General features: G+C 35.7%; 1 protein-coding gene and 1 long non-coding RNA gene across 4 annotated transcripts; one reads left to right on the forward strand and one right to left on the reverse strand.

The window, feature by feature from the left end:
• Positions 1 to 9488: 9488 nt before the first annotated feature.
• Positions 9489 to 16419, reverse strand: LOC125663779 (uncharacterized). 3 transcript variants are annotated; one of them, XM_048896147.2, is made up of 3 exons: positions 16307 to 16419; positions 13594 to 13674; positions 9489 to 13269 (listed from the first exon to the last, which is right to left on the reverse strand). In XM_048896147.2, exon 3 carries the CDS (start codon positions 13261 to 13263, stop codon positions 11806 to 11808), a length of 1458 nt encoding a protein of 485 aa, XP_048752104.1. In that variant the 5' UTR covers positions 13264 to 13269; positions 13594 to 13674; positions 16307 to 16419; the 3' UTR covers positions 9489 to 11805. The 3 variants fall into 3 exon arrangements, with proteins under 3 accessions (XP_048752104.1, XP_048752105.1, XP_048752106.1); XM_048896148.2 differs by lacking the exon at positions 16307 to 16419 and having other exon boundaries at positions 13594 to 14191; XM_048896149.2 differs by lacking the exons at positions 13594 to 13674; positions 16307 to 16419 and adding an exon at positions 13410 to 13583.
• On the forward strand, positions 13619 to 22175 carry LOC125663796 (uncharacterized). The gene is made up of 4 exons (XR_007365651.2): positions 13619 to 13651; positions 16316 to 16531; positions 17974 to 18101; positions 21730 to 22175. It is a non-coding gene; the product is annotated as an uncharacterized LOC125663796 (long non-coding RNA).
• The last annotated feature ends 1834 nt before the right edge of the window (positions 22176 to 24009 follow it).

A 24009-nucleotide genomic window follows, 5' to 3' on the forward strand; every position in this document is an offset into this window, starting at 1 on the left:
CCAGGGGCAATGAACGAACAACTACAAACGTAAAATTTGGGTGCGTCACTGAGATTTTATTGAAGAAATTGAATACACAAAATTGGACAATTTTCAATTATCAAACATTTTGTATTGCGTACATATACATAAAATTTCATATCGCTTCTATGAAGATGTAACCGATGATGTTTTCCGTAATAGAATTATGTGTTCATTAAGGATTTCTTTTTTAAATATCGTTCAAAAATCTCCTAATGACGGTGAATTCTTTGCTCTGTGGAAATGAATTATTCATGTATATTAGTTTACTCCATCTTCATACTGTTCCCTTGGGCAATCATAACCAAACTGATTCAAACATATAATTTAGCAAACTAAAACTCTCAACGATGAAAATATTACTTAGCAACATGAATAAATTAGAGTTTTGTGCAGGGTTACACGATTGTACTGGGGTCCAAGAAAGACATTTACGAAGGTTTGCTATCAGGTGACAACCTTCTACTGTTATTTAATGGTAAGCAAGACAAATATTTAATCCAAATCGTCCGCCATCATAGATGTAGACACAACAATCTCCAAACAACAATCAGCTGATTCACTGTTACATGTACATGTGTTGTTTGTTTTCAGTCCGATTCTTCAGTGTTTGACCGCCACAAACTAAGAGTTTGCGCATTCATTTGGCACTGGTCTGGGAATTTCGGCTTACTGAAAGGCGATTGGGACAATCCCTTGACTTTTTCAGGATAAGTTGGGCTTGGTCCCACAGAGCAGCCCCGTCTCTGCGATGTTACATAAAAACAATGTCTCCCTTGTATCAGAAGTAGGACTTAGATCCCATTTGCAGGCTGATCCCCATTTAAATAGGCTAATCTACCTTAACGAGCAAAACTTCGCTTAAAGTACTATCTGAATATGCGGTCAGAAATCCACATGTGTCTACTATTATCCCCCAGAATGAATTACGGATTTTCTAGGTCAACTCTTGGTGATTTTCTTGTAATAAGGCGTGATTCAGACTACATTTGTTATGCCAAATCTGCATCCATAAAACGTCAATAGTCAGAAATAGGTCAAGGTCAAATTTTTATATGCTTCTTGAAAGACACGATTTTCTCTAACCTGCTAACATTGTAGTAAATTGGAAAGAGTTGATACCGTATTATCCTTTTGGGGAACCTGGCATTACCGAATGGTGTGAATGTACGCATTTTGTCCTATATATATAAAAAGGAAGATTCTTTAGTATGTACATGTAAATGTTCAACTCTTTTATTTCCGATAATATTTACATGTATATATCAATCAATAAGCCGTTCTTGGCACACTGATTTTGACTGGGGATAACTCCGTTTACATGATCGGGATATAGGGTTCACGGCGGGTGTGACCGGTCGACAGGGGATGCTTACTCCTCCTAGGCACCTGATCCCGCCTCTGGTATATCCAGGGGTCCGTGTTCGCCCAACTCTATTTTGTATTGCTTATAGGAGTTATGAGATTGATCACTGTTCGTGGTCTTCGCCTTTCATATACTACTTTTCCCAACTTTACGACGATTGTGTACAGAATATTTGTGGAGAGGAACTCAAAAGTAATAGGAACTAGTTTCCAACCCATTCGTACTTTTAATACAATAAAATATTTTCAGACCATAAGTATCATGTGAAGACATCCTCGATATAAATGCCATGAAAATTTAACATTTTAAAACTTGTCTCATGAATATTGGTACTTACACGTCATCAATCACAGAAATCATGGTAAGACAAATGATGGTGGTAGGTTTGAGAAACATTCCTTCTTTGTGTGATAGAGACCTATTCCCATCAAACGGACCTGCTTCTTACTGACAAAATAAAGACACTAATGGGGTTCATTTCGTGCAGTCTTTGTGATGACAATTCTTATGCAATGTGTACTTAGATCGATCATATCAACCATTATTGATTTCTAACCAATATTTAGTCTTCTCGTTTATCGGTAGCCGGCTGTAATTGTTTTTAATCTGTTTAGTGGGTAAAATCTACCGTGTACGAGTTAATAAATATCATTTAAAGTTCAGAGGCTGTCTCATTGGACAGATAAAGATTTTAACGGTAAATTATTACATTTCAAACTACGTACCCAGTATCATTGCGATGTCACCAAGATCGCGGATATCGAGATAATCTTGATTTTTATCAAAGATTAAACTTCATAAGCATCTCCAATGTCACTTTTCTTTATTTTCAGGAACAAGCCACAGATCTAGAAATCTTTCATGTATTTTATCTAGTCGCCGTTGGAATTTTAATATATCATGATATTGATTTGTTAGGATTATGAAGTACTGTTATTATCCCCATTAGACGGGAAATTTTCAGAGACGATTATCATCTAATCACCACGCCTATCTCACAGGGAGAGGGGGGGGGGGGTACAGAGGGCGGGGTGTACACACAGGTGGGGGTGTCAAACTTGTCTGATGACCTCAACAGAATAAGCTAAGTACATATAAGTAAGTACTTACATGCACTTCTTTTAAGAACATGTGCATAATAAATTGTATATGTTTAATATGATTGAAAGTTAAACTTCTACATGTCAGAAATACATTAAGTTAATATTTTTGATCAGATTTTGTGTAGATAGAAAGAGAGGAGGATAATATAGTTCTTAATAGGTCTACAGTCATGTTTGAACATCCAAAATAGAAATTACTGTTCTTGTGGGGAATATGAATTCTTTCCTCAACACCTTTATCTTATTCAGAATATGCATAACATAGAAATTAAGTGTTTGGTAATATTTTCTGGAAAAAAACAAAACAATTCACACATCATTAATATACCTGTTTTTGCTATGAGATAATAACCAACTAACCAATTTGACTTACTTAATTCCTTCTCTCCTCCTACAGAACAGGACCTCGAGCATGTGCTTTCCAAAAGCTCCTGAACCAACCAAACAAGAGGCCCATGAGCCACATCACTTACCTGAGTTACCTTGGCACATATTCAAAGATGTTCCCTATATATATTCGTATGTCAAACTTTAATCCCTATTGTGGCCTCAACCTACTCCCGGGGGTCATGACTTTTACAAACTTGAATCTTCACTATGTCAGGAAGCTTTCATGTAAATGTAAACTTCTCTGACCTAATGGTTCTTGACAAGAAGATTTTTAAAGATTTTTCTCTGTATAAACTTTGATCCCCTATTGTGGCCCCATCCGTCCCCCGCCAGAAGGGGGCATGATTTTCACAAACTTGAATCTGCATTATGTCAGGAACCTTTAATGTAAATGTAAACTTTTCTGGCCCAGTGATTCTTCAGAAAAAGATTTTTAATGATTTTCCCTATATATTTGCATGTAAAACTTTGATCCACTATTGTGGCCCCACCCGTCCCCCGCCAGAAGGGGGGCATGCTTTTCACAGACTTGAATCTGCATTATGTCAGGAACCTTTAATGTAAATGTAAACTTTTCTGGCCCAGTGATTCTTCAGAAAAAGATTTTTAATGATTTCCCTATATATTTGTATGTAAAACTGTGATGTCTTATTGTGGTCCCACCCTACCCCCGGGGCCATGATTTTAACAAACTTGAATCAGCATTATGTCAGGAAGTTGTCATGTAAATTTGTACTTTCCTGGCCCAGTGGGTTTTGATAAGATTTCAAAGATGTAACCCATATATTTGTATACAAAACTGTGATACCCGATTGTGGCCCCACCCTACCTCGGGAGTCTTGATTTTGACAAACTTGAATCTGTATTATGTCAGGCAGTGTTCATGTAAATTTCAGCTCTTCTGGCCCAGTGGTTCTTGAGAAAAAGATTTGTAAATGAACCCACCCTATTTTTTTTCATTTTTTTTTTATTATCTCCCCCTTTGAAGGGGTCATGGCCTTTTATTTGAAAAACTTGAAATTCCGTCACTTAAGGATGCTTTCTGCCAAGTTTGGTTGAAAATGGCCCAGTGGTTCTGGAGGAGAAGTCGAAAATGTAAAAAGTTTACAGACGGACAGACAGACAGACGACGGACAACAGGCGATCAGAAAAGCTCACTTGAGCTTTCAGCTCAGGTGAGCTAAAACTGATACCCTTTCTCGATCTACAGTGCTTGTGCGTTTTTACTGCATTCAATTTTCATTAGATCAATTTCAATGACATCTAAGTGACATTTATCAACGAGAATTCAATGATATTCATCTACAAGATTTAAGTGATGTTCATCTACAAGAATCTACAATAATTCGATGATATTCATCTACAATAATTCAATGACAATCATCTATATAAACTTTCAATAATATTCGTCTACAGGGATTCGATGATATTCATCTACAAGAATTCATTGACATTCATCTTCGGTATTCTGTGAGAAATCAATTACATTCGTCTACAAGTGTTAAATGACTTCACCTACAGAATTCAACGTTATCTACAAGAATTCAATGATATTCATTAAACAAGAATTAAATGACATTTATCTACAAAAGTTAATGAGAATTAATCTACAAGAATCCAATAACATTCGTTTACAACAATCCAATGCTAACGACGAACTCGAGATTTGTCGGTATGTTTATAACTGGTACGGTATTCGTAATTCTGCCATTTATCAGTACAATATCATTTTGTGTCATAAATTTAGAACTTGTGTACGATCTAAATTGTACATCATATATTGCATTATAATTAATGTGTCATCAACATGATAGATACAAAAATTTGTTTCGGAAAAGAAAGCAGTGCACAGATTCTTAAACATATGGTTACATTGTAATTTAAGTTTCTCCGTCAAGTGACGTGATTTCGAACTAATTTCAGACAGATGTACCGCCCCAGTCAAACTCCCCGCCTGACACTGTCTTCGGTGGGGGATCGTCCCCGGCCGCCAGGGTCGGGAATTTAACGCCAGAAACTGCCGAGAGGGCTTGATAAATAACCACGTGATGACTCTTCACATGATATTACGGACAGTGCTTAATACACGTAACAATAGGGAAAATGGCGGTTTTGTCAAAGCGAAAAATAAGGTATCCACAACAACAAACGTTTTGTTGCACACGTGATTGTTGTGCACGTGAAAAGTATCAGCAGGTATTAACCTGTCTCACGATTCTCTACTCGCTCTAAGTACTCTTAACTCCAAGTATAGGAAGGTTTCCATGTGGTCAATGTTCTTACAAAATCTCTTTCGAAAACAGAGGTCAAAAGGACAGGGAAATAAAAATTTGTGAAATGGTTGTATTTTCTGTATGTCGTTTTGTATAAAGTATTCTACATGTCGGAAATCAAGAAATGGTGATCGATCGTTATTGATCTGTTCAATATCTTTACACTTAATCTATTGATGACTAAATGTCGTCAGTAATCGAAAAACCACACGCTAACACGTCATTCATATCATATATGATTTCAAATTTTCAAAGATTTATTTCTTTGTGATTCACACACATTTACACATGATTTAAAAGAATATTTTGATTTGCGTTGTTTTGTGAGTGTTGGGACCATTTCACAGAAACAGCTATCCTTATAAAGCTGCCAACCGCTGATTGCTCTCTTAAGCCTGTTTCAGTATAATTGCACCATTTTTAAGACCTTCATATAAGCTAGTGCTGCACATTTATAAATGTGCTAAAGAAATTAGTGATCAAGGTCCCCTGATTATCTTGTTTACTGACATTTGAAACTACTGAACTATTGTTCAAGAATGTTTGGCAAGGGGTTAGACACGTGATTGTTTTGAGTAATAGGAGAACAACAAAAACTGAATTAGCAAAGGGGTTAGACCTGTAATCCTACCCGTGTCTGATCAGAGGATGCAAAACCAGTCATTTCTAGTTACAATGTTGAGGCTAGGTCATTATAGGGGAAATTATAAATGTATGTTTGAGAATATAAAATCTTATTTATCAAAAACGGGTCGTCGAAAACGCGAATTCCGATAATTCATATAATAAGGTATTATTACAGTAAAATGCAAGTATATTATTTGAAATCGTTTGAAACAAGGACGAATTATACTGTTTTATACGACTACATGTATAATATATGTTATAAAATTCACATTTCCAATGTTTTTGCCTTTGATGCCATTACAAATTGTAATGACAGCCATTTCCTCATGAATGCGTTGCAGTTGTGAACAATGCGCGTATGAATTTTGATAAATATAGTACGTCTATTTTAACGGCTGGGTGAAAGTAGAATGTAAATATAGAAAATAGATTTCATTTTTGAAAATACTCAACCCGAAATCTCACTACTTCAAATAATTTCTTTTGTTGACGTAGCCATGTTAGGTAGCCAGTCAATGCGAACCTCGTTGAATTTGTATCTGTTCTTAATATCCTTTGCGATGAATGTATTCGGTCTTCATTTATCATAAACATGAATAATTAATAAAATAAAAAATAAAAAAAGTAATTCCTTTTGCCCATTGAAAAGTTATAATCGTGGTATGTTTTGAAACCTTATAGTCTGGTCCCCGTCCCTCCACTAATAGCGGAGTGTAATAAAATACCCGAGTGGCTGGGATGGGGACCAGACTAATGAAAGTCAATAATCAAACCTTTTAAAAATGATTATTATATAACCGAACTGAGATTATTCCATCCAAAATGTTTAATGTAAATATTTGTAGGAATTTTAGTCATATATATATATATACATGTACATTGTTTTAAAAAGATTATATGAGTATGGAAATGAACCGGGATCGATTTAACTGGCTACCCAACAAGGTTACGTCAACAAACGAAATCATTTGAAGCTGTGAATTTTCGGTTCGCAAGGAGTTTTAATGAATGATTGAAGGTACATGTAAGTTTGTACACAAATATAGTAGGAAAATATGTTAGGAAGTTTGTGATATTAAATGTTTCAGATGACGATGCATGAATACAGCGATATAACGCCCCAACTGTGCGCATTTTCTCTGCGCCGTAAATTGCAGGGTTTTTATAAGGGGTGGATCCGTAGCTCTCAGATTTGCCCCAATATTGTTCCCGAGAGCTACAGTTCTGCAGCTATGTATTCACCTGCTGTATCAAAGAACGACAACTCCTTGACAGGTAAACTAATGTATATCATGTTCTTTTATTGCTCAAGACGTACGTCTTATGACATACATTATACAATTAAAGTACAGGTAAACAATAGTATGACATGATATATAACAGTGGTGATTCTATAGACAGTGAATGCAATATACGAATATTATTACGTAAATTAAGGCACAATGAAAATATTTCCACATATTACCCAACTTTGATTTTTTAACACTTAATACATGAAAGGTGATGGTAACGAACAGTGATCAATCTCATAACTCCTATAAGCAACACAAAATAGAGAGTTGGGCAAAACACGGACCCCTGGATATACCAGAAGTGGGATCAGGTGCCTAGGAGGCGTAAGCACCCCCTGTCGACCGGTCACACTCGCCGTGAGCCCTATATCTTGATCATGTTAACGGAGTTATGCGTAGTCAAAATCAGTGTGCCAAGAACGGCCTAACAATCGTTATGAAACAAGTCAGACAGCATTTGACCCAATGATAGGTTGTATATATAAATGTACCTAGAAGCAATAGTTATGGGGTCCCCACACGCTAATGGTATTCGGTCCGTGTCCGATAATTCTTTTTATCTTCACACATTCGCAAATCTTTCCTAAACACAATAATACTTTAAAAGGAGTTCGTTGACACATAGCTGTTGTTGAAAAAAAAAACACATTTACACAAGAATAGAAGATTAATTTTTTTTTTCAAGTTCTGGATACGTAAACACCTATGTTGAATTTGAAAGTTCAAATCACCAACAAAGTATTATCTACTGTTTATTTGGAAAAGTATATGTCTATTTGACCAAAACAATTAAAGCTGCAACGGATGAAAGCAAGAAAATTAAATGGTTTGATATTAATTAAGTATCACTTTTATAACAATCATCAACACTGCGTACAAAATTCTTGATGGGCAAAGAAAATGTTAATTAAATTCATGGTCTGTAGGATCCCACCAAATCGACCTTGAACATTTCCGAATCTTTACTGGAAGTACGTCACAGTTAAATTCCTCACACCCTATACATTCATTTTTTCCACCTATTTCATAAAACGGAATATACGTGTTTGTAATCCAGGCACGACTGTGCAGTCACCACCTCAACTTATCATATAGATGATAGTAAATGCATATTCTGTACAGGATTGCATAACTCAGTGGTGTGGTCGAATTCCTGAAGAACAGCATGTGCATTCAGATGTTTTTATCATGATAAATACCAACATATCCCACTATACAGAGCATTGTCATCCATCATGGATTCTGTTATTGACCTTTCCTTTCCGTAATGGCGCAGACCTGATATTTCGTACATAAAACCGTTCTCTGGTGTGCTTATAGATACATTTCTAATCTAAAGATTGAAAATGTATTAATTGCATACGTATGCATCTGTAATACACGAGACGACACAATATACCCATATCAGAGCTGATTTTTACGATCCATATTGCATGATGATTATAGATGGTCAGGTAGTATAAAATTACACGCAAAATACATGCAGACACGTGATGATACATGCATGCATTTGACATTGATAATGTATGTACATACATGTATATAAAGTATCACGTATATACACGTGCACGAATATTAAAGGGGAAACGTGTTGTAGATTAATTTGAACCCAAATGAATTAGTAATATTGCATTCTTTGTATTCTTTTCAGATTAGCGTCAGAGACAGTTAAAAGGGCTTTATGGCCATATGTTGCCAATTTCTGTGGTTTCCATGAAACGGACCACAGGAAAGATTTGACATGGCGATGACCCAGTTTGTACATGATAATCTGGGTAATCCTCAAGGGGTCTGTGAATCTCATTGAACTTGTTAATCCGAAAAATCGACATGCTTAACCGCATGCATTATGCTTTAACTTCAATTAGTTTTATGAGGCTTTAAATGTGCATTATATGATCTCCTAGTCTGTTTAACGTCCACGAATTGTACAATGTTGTAATTGGCACTTTGCATATACAACTTCCCGCAAGGAATTTACTCAGGACTAACAATGCGTGCCATATTCAGATTTAAGCAAACATATACAATCGTAATATTTTCTTTTAATGTTTATGTATATGCGCCTCATTAGCTTCTTTCATTTTCTACACGATGAAGCATTTCTTGCTCTGAATGCATTTTCCTAATCACCTGCATTTGGCACACAAACCTCAAATATCGGTGTTCAGAAATCGATTGATGTTCACCTAAACTTTGAATTCGGCACACAAAATTTGCATCTCGATATTGAATGTTATGAAATTGAAGTTGTTCATTTTTATTATTATTATTTTTTTTGGCTGTGAATATAGCAGCATTCTGAGCTGGCTTTGTATCCTATTCTGTTTCCATACTCTCGCACACTGTCCTCCGTCGATTTTTGCTTTCATCCACTTCCTTTATTTAAATTTAACTTCATAAAACTATAACAGAGTTTGAAATATAAATAACTTTTTATTTTGTACAAAAAATAAAATAACATGCATTTTTATAAACAAAACATTTCTTTTGATACATCGTAATAAACTCGCTGTTCAGTTTCATTTACAATGATCATGTACATGACCATATGATAAATAGATATATACAAGACAGCAAATGTACACGGCATTTGATAAATGCAAGTCAACCCATTGTTTCTAAAGACAATTTCTTTTCAAAGTGTATTCACCCTGAACAGTGCTTTTAATGCCAGTTCTACTACATTGTACTAGAAACAAATATGGCAGCTTATGTTAGTCTTGACAGTGAACATTGAAGAGTCGTACCCAGTACGTTGTCGTTGCAACATTTAACTAGAAACAATTTGCTATTACGTCACTGAAGTGTTAGAATCTATAAAACATGTACGTGTAAGTTACCCGGGAATCCCAGGGTTGTCTGTGCACATTTTAACTCCATGACGGAGCATTTCCGGATTGTTAGAATACTACACATGGCAAGAACAAATGCACACATAGATAGTTTTGATTGCATACTCAAAGCCGTTCTTTTTTCATCAGGATAATCACACACAAATAAGAGAAAAGAAATGGAACTGGGAGTACCCGTATCTAGATGAGGATAAATAGTCATATGCTGCGTATATTTGTATATAATGAGAAAATAATGATTCATTGCTTTTTTACCGAATAATTGTCATTTGTGCCTCGTACAAAGAAAAAGACAAAAATAATCATCTGGTCACAATCACCTATAGCGAAAAGGCATGTACACACAATTTATCATCGAGCACCTGTTGTGGTTATCACTTTAATTATCAAAAACTGTCGATTTATTGGCGCAAGTCCTAATTAAAAGACCCTTTTGTCAAGAAATCATGAAGATAGCGAGTCTCATAATGCCCTAATAAACAATCCTAATCAATTGATATTGTCATAAATCACACCTGTATCATAAGTTTGTAGACGACAAGGATTTGCCGAGAAAGTAAAGAAAATAGTGGCGATTAAAAATCAAAGCGCACCGTGTCGCCCTCAATTGACGGGAACCATGGAAATCGTAAATCAATCAGAGAACCTTGATTTGATAAAGACCAAAAGGTATATGGTAATGAAAATCATTAATATCAAATGGTTGCCAAACTCAAAAAAAGATCAGAATACATTTATTTATTTTTTTTGTATATTGCGGGAAGTGTAGCGTGTCGTTTCTTGGTTACGTGTTTTAAAGATGGTGTCCCTGCTGAATAGGAATACTCTGGAGAATTTCCAACTTAAAATCAATACAATGCATTCTTGTAGATATAGCCCAAAGAGATAGAATTCATAATTGCAAAGAAGATAGAAAAATACAATCTTAAAGAATCTAGACTTCGATCACTTAACACTTTTGGGTGTTCTTCGAGCGTAACAACACGGCCATGGATAACCTAATCGCGCACCTGCCCATTGTTTTCCCGGTAATATTGATACTCTTTCCTATTATCTTCGAAAAACTTTGCCAAATTTACCAGTAAAACTGAAATGTGTCTGTTGTTACTTTTCAGTTCTGATAGACATGTGCAAGGATCAGATTATACATTATGATAATGGATGGGACACGGCACACTAGCCACGGACTGGAACCCTATTTATTTATTTTTTTACACTGGACATTCACAGCAATTGAGAGAGTCTACAATAAAGCTTAGTTATGGAATTTGGTTTGAACCACAAAAACCGTCCAACTAAGTAGATTAGTTAAAGTACTACCACATGCAATTGAATGAATAAAGCATATTACAAGATATTAAAGGTATTTTGAAATATAGACCAAAGAAGTAAGAATTCATGATACTTTGAAGCCACTGCTTACTGTCAATGCATGAAAACAAAAGGTAGAATAAACAATCATTGACAAACATTGCACCATTTCTGACATTTGATATTATGTCAATAAACAAATTACTGAAAAATGTTGCCTTCCCCATAGGCTTATTTTTTTTTATCAATGAAAAGAAATTTAGATCTCGTGTCATCTTGCTCAATGTTTACTGTATTATGCTATGCGACAACCTGGCCAGAGGAAATATTGGACAATTACATCATACAGGTAATTAAGACACCAAACAACTCTCATCACCTGTCAAATAACAATGTCCTCACGAACTATCACAGATTCTGCTTCCTTCCACATTCAGCTGAACGCGCCTTCTGTTCCGGCAGTGAGATGGCGAAACTTCGGCATCCGCTTGAACCCACGGGAGAGTTTGCCAGCGTAAATTAATCCCAACACTTATGATGAGAATACAAGTTAAAGGGTGTAACATGTCATTTGTACATCGAATTTACCCGCCGCACCCGGTGTTCAACTCCACGAGGCGAGTATATTTCCGAAAATTGCGGTGGAGTATTCGTAGAGGTTGCTCTTTTCTTGTCAATAAAAGCGTATTCTGGCCTATCCTGCGGGAACATGCTGGCAGGCATGCTAGCTGTCATATCTGGGGCTCTTCGTATGCTCTTTTCTATGACAACGACGTCATCTGCATCATAGTCCGCTGGAGGAATCTCCACGTCCAATCGTTTGCCTGTATACATTGTGCTATTGTCTTTTTCTATGAAACTGTTGGAATGAGAGGAAGACCCGCTGCGGTAACTTTGGCTGCTGTATGCTGATGAGAAAGATGGTTGTCGTAGTAATGCCTGGTGATCTCTGGTAACCATTGGGCTCCTGGCAGACTGAGGGGGGTACACAAATTCATCTCTGTAGCTTCTAGCACTTGAAGGTGGAGAATTTTCACGATTTTCATCAAAATCAAAATCTGCGAATTTCCTTTGTTCCTCTGATGGTGAAGGAGTTTCCATTCCGATTCCGCTTTCGTCTGAGACATTTCGAGAACGCGGAGACGACCAGGGCATGTTGCCAACAATGCTAGAATTTAAGCATCTTCTGTTGTCAACATTATTTAAGTCTCCTTGCTTTCGTCGAATGGTGTCATAGTCTTTAGGTGGTAACAACAAAGGTTTCCCCTCTTTCATTGACACGTTCAACTTTTGTCTAAGTTCATCAGTAACGGATTCAAAAGGCATTTGGTCACGCAAACTAATAAGATCGGGTTCAATTTCGTCTGAGGGGAAAGAGTTAGTGCTGCATGTACTAGCAGCCGTGGAATCTGGGGCTGAATCCGTTCTTGGTTCACTCATTCCATCGGACGATCCGATTCCGGGATCCCTTGGGCTTGATCGGGGTCGATACACGTATGCGGTGTTGATAGGATCCTCAATTTCCCCACGGGCAATCAAACTAAATTCCACCTGTCTGAGTCGGTCTTCATCCATTCCCATCACACCTTGCAGCATCCCAACGTATTTGGTAGCCGTCTGCGCCGAGTCAAATCTGTAGACGTGCACGTGTACGCTACGTTTGGTCCTGGGGAGGTAACCGAGGTAGATGCAGGCGACAATATCATCTGGTTGGCCAGTAAGTGGATGCCTTGCTTGTGAAACGAACGTGACATCCTCAACCGGAATGATGGGAAATTTAATAGTTTTGGACTTCTTTTTGCTCTTCTCGGTAACATCTTGAGATATTTTCAGTTCGCTTTTACTGACCTGTAGTGTGAGTTTTGGAGCATTCCTCCATTTTTGATGTTTTCTCCTGAGGTCATCCACAATCGGTCGGGTGTATTTCTCACCCACCAGTCCCCGGCTCTCAACCCATCCCAAGAACTCAACATAGAATTTCTGGGTCTTGTCCTTTTCCTTGCTTTTTCCGAAGAATCGAGACATGATGAACTAGATAATAGATATGAAATTGTTAATAAAATCCAATATTTTACAAGTTATTCACACAGATATTGTCCTCATACACAAAACAAATAAAAGTTGCTCAAGAATATGTCACTGATATTCGCACGTGCTGGTGTAAAACACACCTGCTCTGTACTCGTCAAATAGTAAACTGCCGCTTCGATCCAAACGTTTTTACAATTAAGTTACCTATAGAGCGGCGCGATTTGATATTGTTCCAAGTCTCGTAAATCGGTCTTTACAAATACTATATCAGTCATTTCTAGTGAATAAACTTTTTCCACTCCGTTGGATTGGAGGCGGAGTTACCTGTCGCTCCTTACTGATCACTCGCAGTTTTCACAGGTAGCGAATACTTGGAATTCAGGTTAGAATTTCTGTGTACAATCCCTGAAAAAAAAATCCAGAACTAATCAATACGGATTCGTTTCACTTAGAATCAACAAAGGCTTCGCGTTCCCATCAGATGCATTTCCATATTAACAATAGCAGTAAAAGGATATTGTAAAACATTTGCAATGGGGGATATTTTATCAGATATGTTAGCAAAATATTTCATAATCACATGCAATTTACATATATGATATGAAATCGTTATATATTTTAAATTGTGATGCATTATTAAGGATGTTTATGAAATATACTGGTACATGAAATCATTTAACGAGAATTTTACACATTTCAACACTTTAATTTGCCAATCACGAAACAATTTACAGCGTTGTATTGTGATTTGGAATAAGGTCATTGGGGTATTGATTTGAAGCCCACTTCATGTTGAGATAAGTAAAATGTAGGTTTGCCAAAATTCCGACAGTTTCGTGAATATGACACAGTCTCAATCAATTACCCAGTGCAATGTTCTTACAGTATAGCCCGTGATATGTTACCGTACAACTAGATTTTGTTATGAAAGATTCATTTCCATGTTTGAAAACTCGAACCCTAATTATGTGGACTTTACCTTGTACCTTAAAGGAGAAGGCTTATATAGGCATTGCCTGCTGCCTAATCCTTATTATGTTATTCATAATAAAATATTGTTTAAATTAAATTAAACCCTAATTAGATCTCATCTGGCATGGATAATTTTAATTGATCTACATTTTTTCATTTATTTGTTTTGCTGTTGGTGTTTATAAATTACTTAAATTTCTAGCTGTTGTCATACACTGGACTAATAAGGGGAAAATCCAGCAATACTTGTAATAAGGTACATACAACAGTGAATTGTTAATCGAAGTAACAGAATCACAAATGTTCTCCAAGCATCATACATAAGACTTGGTGCAGATTTTTCTTAATTACATGTACCGTCAAATGGGACTTCTAAAACAAAACTGAAAGTAAGGACAGTTTTTGGTAGTCGTCGTTACGCAATGCTTCATCAGAAATGTTACGTCAAATCTCCTCCAACTTTAATTTCTATTCATTTTATCAGGATAACAACTGGTTAAACATTTCAGCACCAAGATGAAAAACGAAACCATAAGAAGATTATGGCTTTAATCTGGTATTCTTTAGGTAATTCAAAAAATCCATTCTGATTCCTGAATTTCAAAACAGAAATTTCCCCCAAAAATCGTAACATCTTCTGACTCATATTTAAATGTTTTATTGATAATGAAGACATAAGTAAGGCAGTATTGTGGTACTTTTGTTAAAATGTCAACAAAAATGTCGAATCCTGAATTATCCTATTTGGGTATTATGTTAACCGTTCCGGGATATCGCGGTTTTTTACAAATGTTCCACACCTCACCTACCAGAGGGAGAGGTATTACCTAGTGATGTCGAATATAAGCTTCTTATTCGCGTTACATTGCATTTCAAGGTCATATATTAATATTAACAACAGATTTAACCGAATTTATTCTAAAAGGATTGACAAAATAAAGATATATGTATAAAAATAACTAGAAATATGTCCATAGGAAATGAATGCCCCACCCAATGCGACATTTGTAAAACAATATGAAATTCGAAATATGAAATCAAATTTGAAACACTCTTCCCTACTGTTATTTACTCTAAAAAGCTTTATCACAGTAAATCATATCACACATAAATAATAATAAAAAAAAGCTTTTCTCAGACCCCCCCCCCCCCTTATCAATTTAATGCATTTATCTCTATGGCAAAGTGAAGTATTCTAATTCAAAAGGTCACCCAAAATGACCGTCCATGTTCGATCAGGTAGAACCGGGTATCCAACTTGTGAGCTGAAGTGTCTGGGCCGAAATGTTATCTCTCATTTCTACATCTTCATAATACAGACAAACTGAGCAGTTTTTCATTTAATAATATACATGATCATACCACATAACATAGAAACTGCATTATATGTACATATACAATATATACAGGGCGGATCCAGGAATGGAGGACGGGGGGGGGGGGCAATTTTATGAGACAGGGGGTCCTGGGGACGCCTTGAGGCCCCAGTGGGTGCAGGGCGAAGTCCTGGTGGGGGCTCAGGGGACAAAGCCCCCAGAAACTCCTGGATTTTACATGTACAGGGCTTAAAAAATATGTCTCCTATGTAGTCATTCTTACAAATATTCTGTCAATTCTAATAAGGTAGAATTAATAAAATGATGCAAATTTTAAGGGTTTTTGGAAAAAATATAAGTTCTCTCAATAAATTTCAATACATAAAAAGATTTTATCATTTTTATCTCCGAGAGTGAAAGACATTATTGCTTCTTTTATCGTTTACATTTCTCAAACAAGAGACAGCGGTTTGAAAATTTGAAAATTTTAGGGTGGGGGTGCTGGCTGCGCCCCCTTAAATCCCTCACTGATATATGTAAATCTATTTCCATTATAGAGACACACGTACATGTAGGTGTCTTAATTTCTTTTTGTTTTGACTTCATATGTACATGTATCCTAACCTCTGCGAGTCCATTCTTTTGGAATAAACTTAAATATATTAATCAACATTATTTACGATACCAGGAATCATGGCTTATCAAATGTACATCAATATACTTAAAGAAGACGAAGTACATGTACTTACAATTTACAGGTTCGTGTTTAGAACAGGACTTCGTGGGTATGAATGACTGGTGTCGTAATCTTCGGTAATGTTAATAGACTATTAATCCGGCTTGAATTGCTTTTTGAGTTGAGTTGTTTTCACGGGACTCAGTAACAAAAAAGGTACGCCAGAGGGCGATTATAGAAAGCTTGTTTTGTCCGTCACAATACCACGCAACAAAGCTTTAATTATATTGTTTGTAAGGTAAGTGCTGCCACTATCACTTAATAATCAGCTGAGAAATTCCACGAACTCTTTCTACCCGATATGTGTCTGAGTAACATGTCGTTTATTTCAACAGTTTGAGAAAATGCTACTTAACTAATGGTTGTGAAACATACATGTAATACCGTCTGTCTGGAGTGTAATTCAAGTTTACTCAACATCATGCAACTAATAAGAAGACAAAAAAAGATAATATTTTCATTAGAAGTTAATCCAGCAGATAAAATCTTGTTTTTTATATGTACATGTGCTTATAGGTCAATATCTCAATACAAAAGACTTCTTTGAACTTGAGAGATTCCACACATACTTGCATGCTATTTTTAATTCTTCACACTTTAAGTATATCACGGAGCAAAGAATAAAAGTTCACCAAAATAAGGCACTTTAAACAAACATTGGGGAACTGTTGCCCGGTGTCAATGTTTGTCTTCACGGTTTTAATAAGAGCAATTGGGGGGCATTCTTCATTCTTATGACGTAGATTCAATGAAATAAAAGCCCCGCCAATGACGCTCGGTGTTTCCTGAAACTATTACCGACGTTTCAATTTCATTTCACTGACACGTATTTGATTAACAATTTCTCAGGTACTTGATACCATTGAATAAGGTTCCACAGACACCATCAAGCAGGTCATGCAACGTACATATACATGTACCGAAGAAAACAGTCAGTATACAGTCTAGTGCATGTATTCTTTATATGGTGAGGACCCCCCCCCCCCCCCCCCCCCCCCCCGATAACTCCACAAACACGCAACATTTATATTTTACATGTACATGTAATTACATACATGTATGTAATAGAAGGCACAGCGAATTCATATACATATACACAGTGTATCAGTTACTAAAACATATACTGGTATGTGGCAATTGCATTTAGAAGATTTTTCATAGATAAAAATTAACATTGTAATTATACACTTTCATTGAATAAGATGAGAAATGTGACAAAACAACGATAACAATAGGTTTTTATATCCAAGAAACATACACATAGCAAGGAAACGTAGCGGGTATAGTCAAACAAGACTAGCATAAGTCAAACGCTGCAATATTTCATCTTTTCCATTTGTATTGAAATGATATTTATTTGTATTGAAATGATATTTATTTGTATTGTTAAATCTTCCATATTGTATATTGTCCATTCTTATCGTATATCTTTTTCTTTTATATTGTATAATATTTAATTTGTACTGTATATTTTTCATTTTATTCTAAACATTTATTTTTCATTTTCATTGTATAATGTTTCATTTGTATTGTATCCGAGGGATTGTTTTCGAAGGATTTCATTGGTTTAAATCACAGTTCGATTACCAAACCACATACTATATCTTTTCCATGCTATTGTTTACCTATAAATATTGACAGTTCCAGTATTGGATTCATTTTTTCTTCTACAAATTGTAGTGATAGCCATTTCCTCATGAATGTGCTGCAGTTGTGAACAATACGTGTATGAAGCTTGATAAACAAAGTAGATCTACGTCTATTTCAATGACTGGGAATTCCGACTGAAGTGAAAGTACATGTAGAATGTAAATATACAAACTGAATTTTAGTTTTGAAAATTGCATGAGAGTATGAACTGCAGGCACATTTTGCAGGAAATGCCAATGCGCTTCATGAAGTATACCAGCGTGAAACATCGCAGTTCATACCTCATTTATTTTCAAAAATGAAATTTATTTCTAACGTAGATTCATTCTACTGAAACTATATAAATAGTAATATAAAAATATTTATTTCCTGTACATGTCGTATATGCAGTATTCTGTATTTTCCAACCTCCTGTCTGTAATGTATGACTGTACGTTTATGAGAATAAAGCATTGATTGATTGATTGACTGAGCTTTCCCTCGCTTGTTAACCTTGTATTTAGCTATATAGTCCTGCATGGAAATAGGGGACCAGTTTATCCTGTGATTTCTCGCTCGTTTTCAACACGATACAGTAAATCTTGACAAATCAAGTCCTTCATAACGAATCAAAGTACACAATTCTTCATATACAATACAAATGAAATCTTATACAATACAAAAGAAAAATTATACAATACAAGTGAAAAATTTACAATACAAATGGACAATATACAATATAAATTAAAAAAAATATACAATGCAAATGGGAAAAAAATATAGAATACGAATGAAAAGTTATTTAGTTGTCATACAAATGGAAAAAAATCAAATATTGCAAGGTTTGACTTGAAATATAGGACGGTGTCATTTTTTCAATACGAAATGTACTTGTTGTATGGGTACGGTTCTGCGAGTACTAAAAAACAGTTGCCAACATTAGATATTCATTTCATCCGATTCAATGGCGGATCTAGAGGAGTCTTATTTTCTTTAACAAAATGGTCATATTTGGCCATTTTGGGGTTCTGTAGAAAATATACCATCTTACCTCGCAACCCTCGCCCTCTTTTAAAATTTCTTGGATCCGCCCCTGATAACCTACATGATCAGGAAGAGTTTTGTATCTAAACTGAAATGATGTGTGATTTTGCCGTACATAGATTGAGAATAGAAATGCAAACACATATATATTTTCAAATTGTTTTTAAGTTTGCGGCCAGATTGTATAACTTACGGCGTTAATACTACACGTTACACGCGATACGTTTTTGAAAGTTGAAATTTTACTAGTTAGAAATGCATTAGGTTGATAGTTATGACTGACCCGGATTTCTCGAAAGAAATTTAAGTTGAAACTTGGACTTCTTAAGTCTGAGATTTTACTCAAATTTTTGACTGCTCAAATAACAGAAAATTCTTAAGTTTGAGATTATTTTTTTGGGCATCCAAGGCAAGCTTGGGTAGATAGAAAGAATAGACGAGAGCGTCCACAGCTGGTCCACAGACATATTCAAACATTCAGTAAAGAAATTGTGAAAACAGTGCTTAGTATCGTGGATAACCAGGGAATTTAACAGATAGGTATAATCATTTCACAAACTACACCCATATCTGATTAACCTGTTTGGCATACAAGAAATTCTTTGAAAAATGAATTACCAACGTACAATTCAAATTTTCTATCAATAACCTTAAAGTCCACCACTATCAAATTGGGTCTCTGGAGAGAAAACAACGACCACAAGTCTCCCTTTTTCTGCCTTGTGTATCAATGAACGATTTTTAAATAGGTTAACTATTCACAAGGAGTGTGATAAAATTCTAAAACGGACTGGAATTGATAGATTAAGTCGTGATTATGCATGTTTCAATCCTCAGCTGAGCTTAATAAGAGGCTCGCGGAAAACATCATCTTATTTTTTTTTATTTTTTTTTTTTGAAGAGGTATACAATAATATCTTATTTCAAAAGTACAAGTATACATATGCTTATCTAAGTACAATATTCAATGTTTCATTGTAGCTCTATTTTTTAAGAAAGAAAGCAGACATGAAGAAATAAAGATAGATTTATAGGGAGTAAGATTGGAAGGATTTGTCTTCTTATTCACATTTAGCTGATCTCGGGGGCACGAATGTTAGATTTTATTCAACTCAAATTTGAGTTGAGTAAAATAATTTTTTTATAAGTGTGCCACGAACGTTTATCTTACTCAACTCAGCAGAGTAACAACATTCCAAGCATTTTCTCAACTTGGGTAAGACTCAAATTTCGTGGCACATTTTATTGAATTCAACTCTGCAATTTGAGAAAAGTCCTCAGATTTGAGTCAGAAACAGTCGTTGAGTTCGACTCGAGACCATCTTCCCAAGTCAAGGGGTTCTGATCCGCTCCGCTCCACATAAACGTTTATCGTGGGAATCTTGGGAAGATGACTCGAGACGTTGATGGCCTGGATTCAACAATCCTTAATGTTACAATTGTTTCCTCTGTATAAAAACAAGTCACCTGGTACATGTAGTCTGATTTTTAATGTATATAAAGAGGAACAAATTCTCTAACAGTAATTAATACATGAATGTAATCCACATTATTGTGACTTGATTTGAAAAGAAACACACGATAGTTGGAAAAAAGAATTATATAGAAATACGTATACAGTATTAATTAAGTTGCATATTGGTCGTCAGGCAGCCAAAGAATCACTACAGATCAAATTGTTCTAACTAGCTAAAACTACAAACACATAGTAAATTAAATGTACATGTAGCATGTTACACGCAGAAACACTTTCGTACACGATATGGTCGATCACGTGACAGCAACCAGCGGCCTACATTTTTGTCAATGCATTGTTTAATAATCTGCTGTATACATAATGTAGTACAGTCTACACGATACCTTTGTCCATGCTACACTGACACACATAAGTGTCTGATTTAAGCATTAATAATTCATATGCACTTCTTAAAGGTTAGCGTACCCTCTTAGTAGATATTGCTTGGTGAAAACGCTGACATATGGCATTACTAAATTGAACAGCATTACACAGTTGTTTTTTTCCAAACAACTCTACCTCAAATTCATTTCGGAGAGTAAGGTAAGGAAATGTAAGATACGAAATTATAAAGCAGTTTTGACCTACTGAACTCGATGTTGATGGTCTTTGAGTGACCTTTCTATCCTCTATCGAGGTCAAACGTTTGGTGGTATGTGGTTCCATTTAAGGTTTTCTAAAGCCTTAATCCCAATATTGTCATAAAACTCTCAGTTTTTCGCCACCTACGGCTTGTTTAAGGCACAAACCACACAAACAGAACAAAGGCTTATCCCAACATCACTGAATTCTAGAACACACACAAATATTGCAAATAGAAATATTTCATTAATTTAAGGCATATTGACCAGAGACACAAAATCTTTCCATGTGATTTATAAATATTTTCATTAATCGTTTGATAGAGATGTTCGACTGATTACACCTTGACTGATCGTGAGAATAGAATTCCTGTCGATTAGAACGAAAAAAAATTGTGGAAAAATTTATTTAGATTAAAAACACTAAGGAGGTAATATTCAATTTAAAGCATTGTTGTATTCGTTGCTGGATCTTTTCTTGACATGTACTTATTGGTACTTTTAATAAATCCATTACTAGAAGACTGCTTTTGTTGTAAATATCTTAAGTAAGTCTTTTGATCAAGCTGCGTTCTATTGAGGAAGAAAATGCGCAGTTAGCATGCTGTAAACGCGTAATTATGATGATTTTATATGCAACTGTCCCAAGTCATTATATCATTGCAGATCAGAGGACGCAGACCTCATCGGCTACCTATAAACCAGAACCATAAACATGTTGTTGCTTCAAATCATCGTCTTTTTGTCAAGTTTGATTTTTTTAAGAACGTCAAGGCTGTAGTGTCAACGACCATACACCATCTCCAAAAGAACAAAAAATGCACGCTAATCAGAGTTGCCTTGATCGCACAGAGAAATGAAGTGGAGGACCCTTTGTTGTGACACACGGTGTCCTTGATTCGAACACAATTTATGCAGTATGAAAGGATTCTTGGATATTATTCTAACAAATTACATTGGAATAAATTACATTGTAAAACTCCAACATCACATACGGAGCCATAGTTTGAAGAAACATGAATCTACGATATATGAAGATATTTGCATATTGATCTGACAGTTATACTCTTGTTGTTTTTGAGGAGACAATGCTACTAAAGAGTTTTATTCATTATGTTCTTATATCTAAACTTTCGACCTTCAAATATGAGGTAAAATACTTGCCTGGAAGGTCATGGTTTGAGCTTCCCTAAACCAAGGCTTCCATTATTAAGATAACCACTATAATGGTGGTAGGGCCTAAATCTGGACGAAGTAATGAAGGAGAATAAAGACAAAACTTGGCTGTAGCAATGCACTGGAATTAGTCAAAACTTGGACGTAGCAATGCGCGGGAAATAGTAAAAACTTGGACGTAGCAATGCGCGGGAAATAGTCAAAACTTGGACGTAGCAATGCGCGGGAAATAGTCAAAACTTGACTGTAGCAATGCGAGGGAAATAGTCAAAACTTGACTGTAGCAATGCGAGGGAAATAGTCAAAAATTGTCTGTAGTAATGCACTGAAAATAGTCAAAACTTGACTGTAGCAATGCTCGGGAAATGGTCAAAACTTGGCTGAAAAAATGCACGGGAAATAGTCAAAACTTGGACGTAGCAATGCATGGGAAATAGTCAAAACTTGACTGTAGCAATGCACGGGAAATAGTCAAAACTTGATTGTAGCAATGCACGGGAAATAGTCAAAACTTGGTCGTAGCAATATACGGGAAATGGTTAAAACTTGGTCGTAGCAATGCACGGGAAATAGTCAAAACTTGGCTGTAGCAAGGTATGGGAAATAATCAAAACTTGCCTGTAGCAATGCGCGGGAAATAGTCAAAAATTGACTGTAGCAATGCACAGGAAATAGTCAAAACTTGACTGTAGAATGCACGAAAAAAAGTCAAAACTTGACTGTAGCAATGCACGGGAAATAGTCAAAACTTGGTCGTAGCAATATACGGGAAATAGTTAAAACTTGGCTGTAGCAATGCACGAGGATAAAGGCGAAACTTATCTAAGAAACAAAGGGTACAATGTAGTAAATCAACACTTCCGCTGCGCCCCTCTAAAAATTTGCATAGTAATAACATTTTTCAGTTCGATGAAAGGATCGACAGAAAAAAAAGCCTGACACATCGTTTGTGCATGTAATACAATATACATATTATTAGCTGGTTTGCCTATGTTTTACAAAAAATCGCCCTACTCGGTCTACGTGTTTTCAAATGATGTTTTGTTTGTTCCCAAAGAAATCATTACTGTCGGCTTTCGAGGACACTTTGATACATCAATCATTTCATCCCTCTGATCCGCAAATTAAACATTTAAAGGGGAAAATGATAGTAAACAAGTATGGGATACAGATAAAATTATATATCTTCAGCAAAGAAGCTTCGGTCTAGCATACAGTTTTCCAAATAAAATTGTACAGCTTTTGATATTATAAGGACCTCGCACAGTTTTTGATATTATAAGGACCTTTGAGCATAAACTGTTGAGAAAAAGCAATTACTTATTCCCGACATGCATTTCCTACATGACATAAAGTTTGAAGGGAATCTATATTGCTTTATGCATCATTCTATAAATCACATTTCAAAGACATCAATGTAATCTAATTTGAATTTTTATTAACGAATGCGGAACAACAATTAAGGAACAATTTTGCATGCATTCTTGTTGCAATAATTCACGCTAACCGACCACCTAGGGCTTATCCCCTGTATTATCTTTTTTAAAAACAAAATTTAAATCTTGACAATCTAAAAAAAAAAAATGCAAATCGGTCTGTGACCCTTGCAGGCGGTCGTTCTGGTACAAAGTTTCAGGTTCCTATTGTCTAAATCGACAGACAATGGCAGAATCCACAAGTCTATTCATCAGCAGTTTGCTGAGGCATTGCACTCCACCCATAGACATGCACATACTTAAAGCAAAACATTTGATAAAACTATTCAATTTC

The sequence above is a fragment of the Ostrea edulis genome, chromosome 1 (assembly GCF_947568905.1).
Source record: "Ostrea edulis chromosome 1, xbOstEdul1.1, whole genome shotgun sequence".
Taxonomy (NCBI): Eukaryota; Metazoa; Mollusca; class Bivalvia; order Ostreida; family Ostreidae; genus Ostrea; species Ostrea edulis.

Coding starts and splice junctions, on each gene's coding strand:
- LOC125663779 (XM_048896147.2), bottom strand. CDS start 13,263: ATGTCTCGATTCTTCGGAAAAAGCAAGGAAAAGGACAAGACCCAGAAA.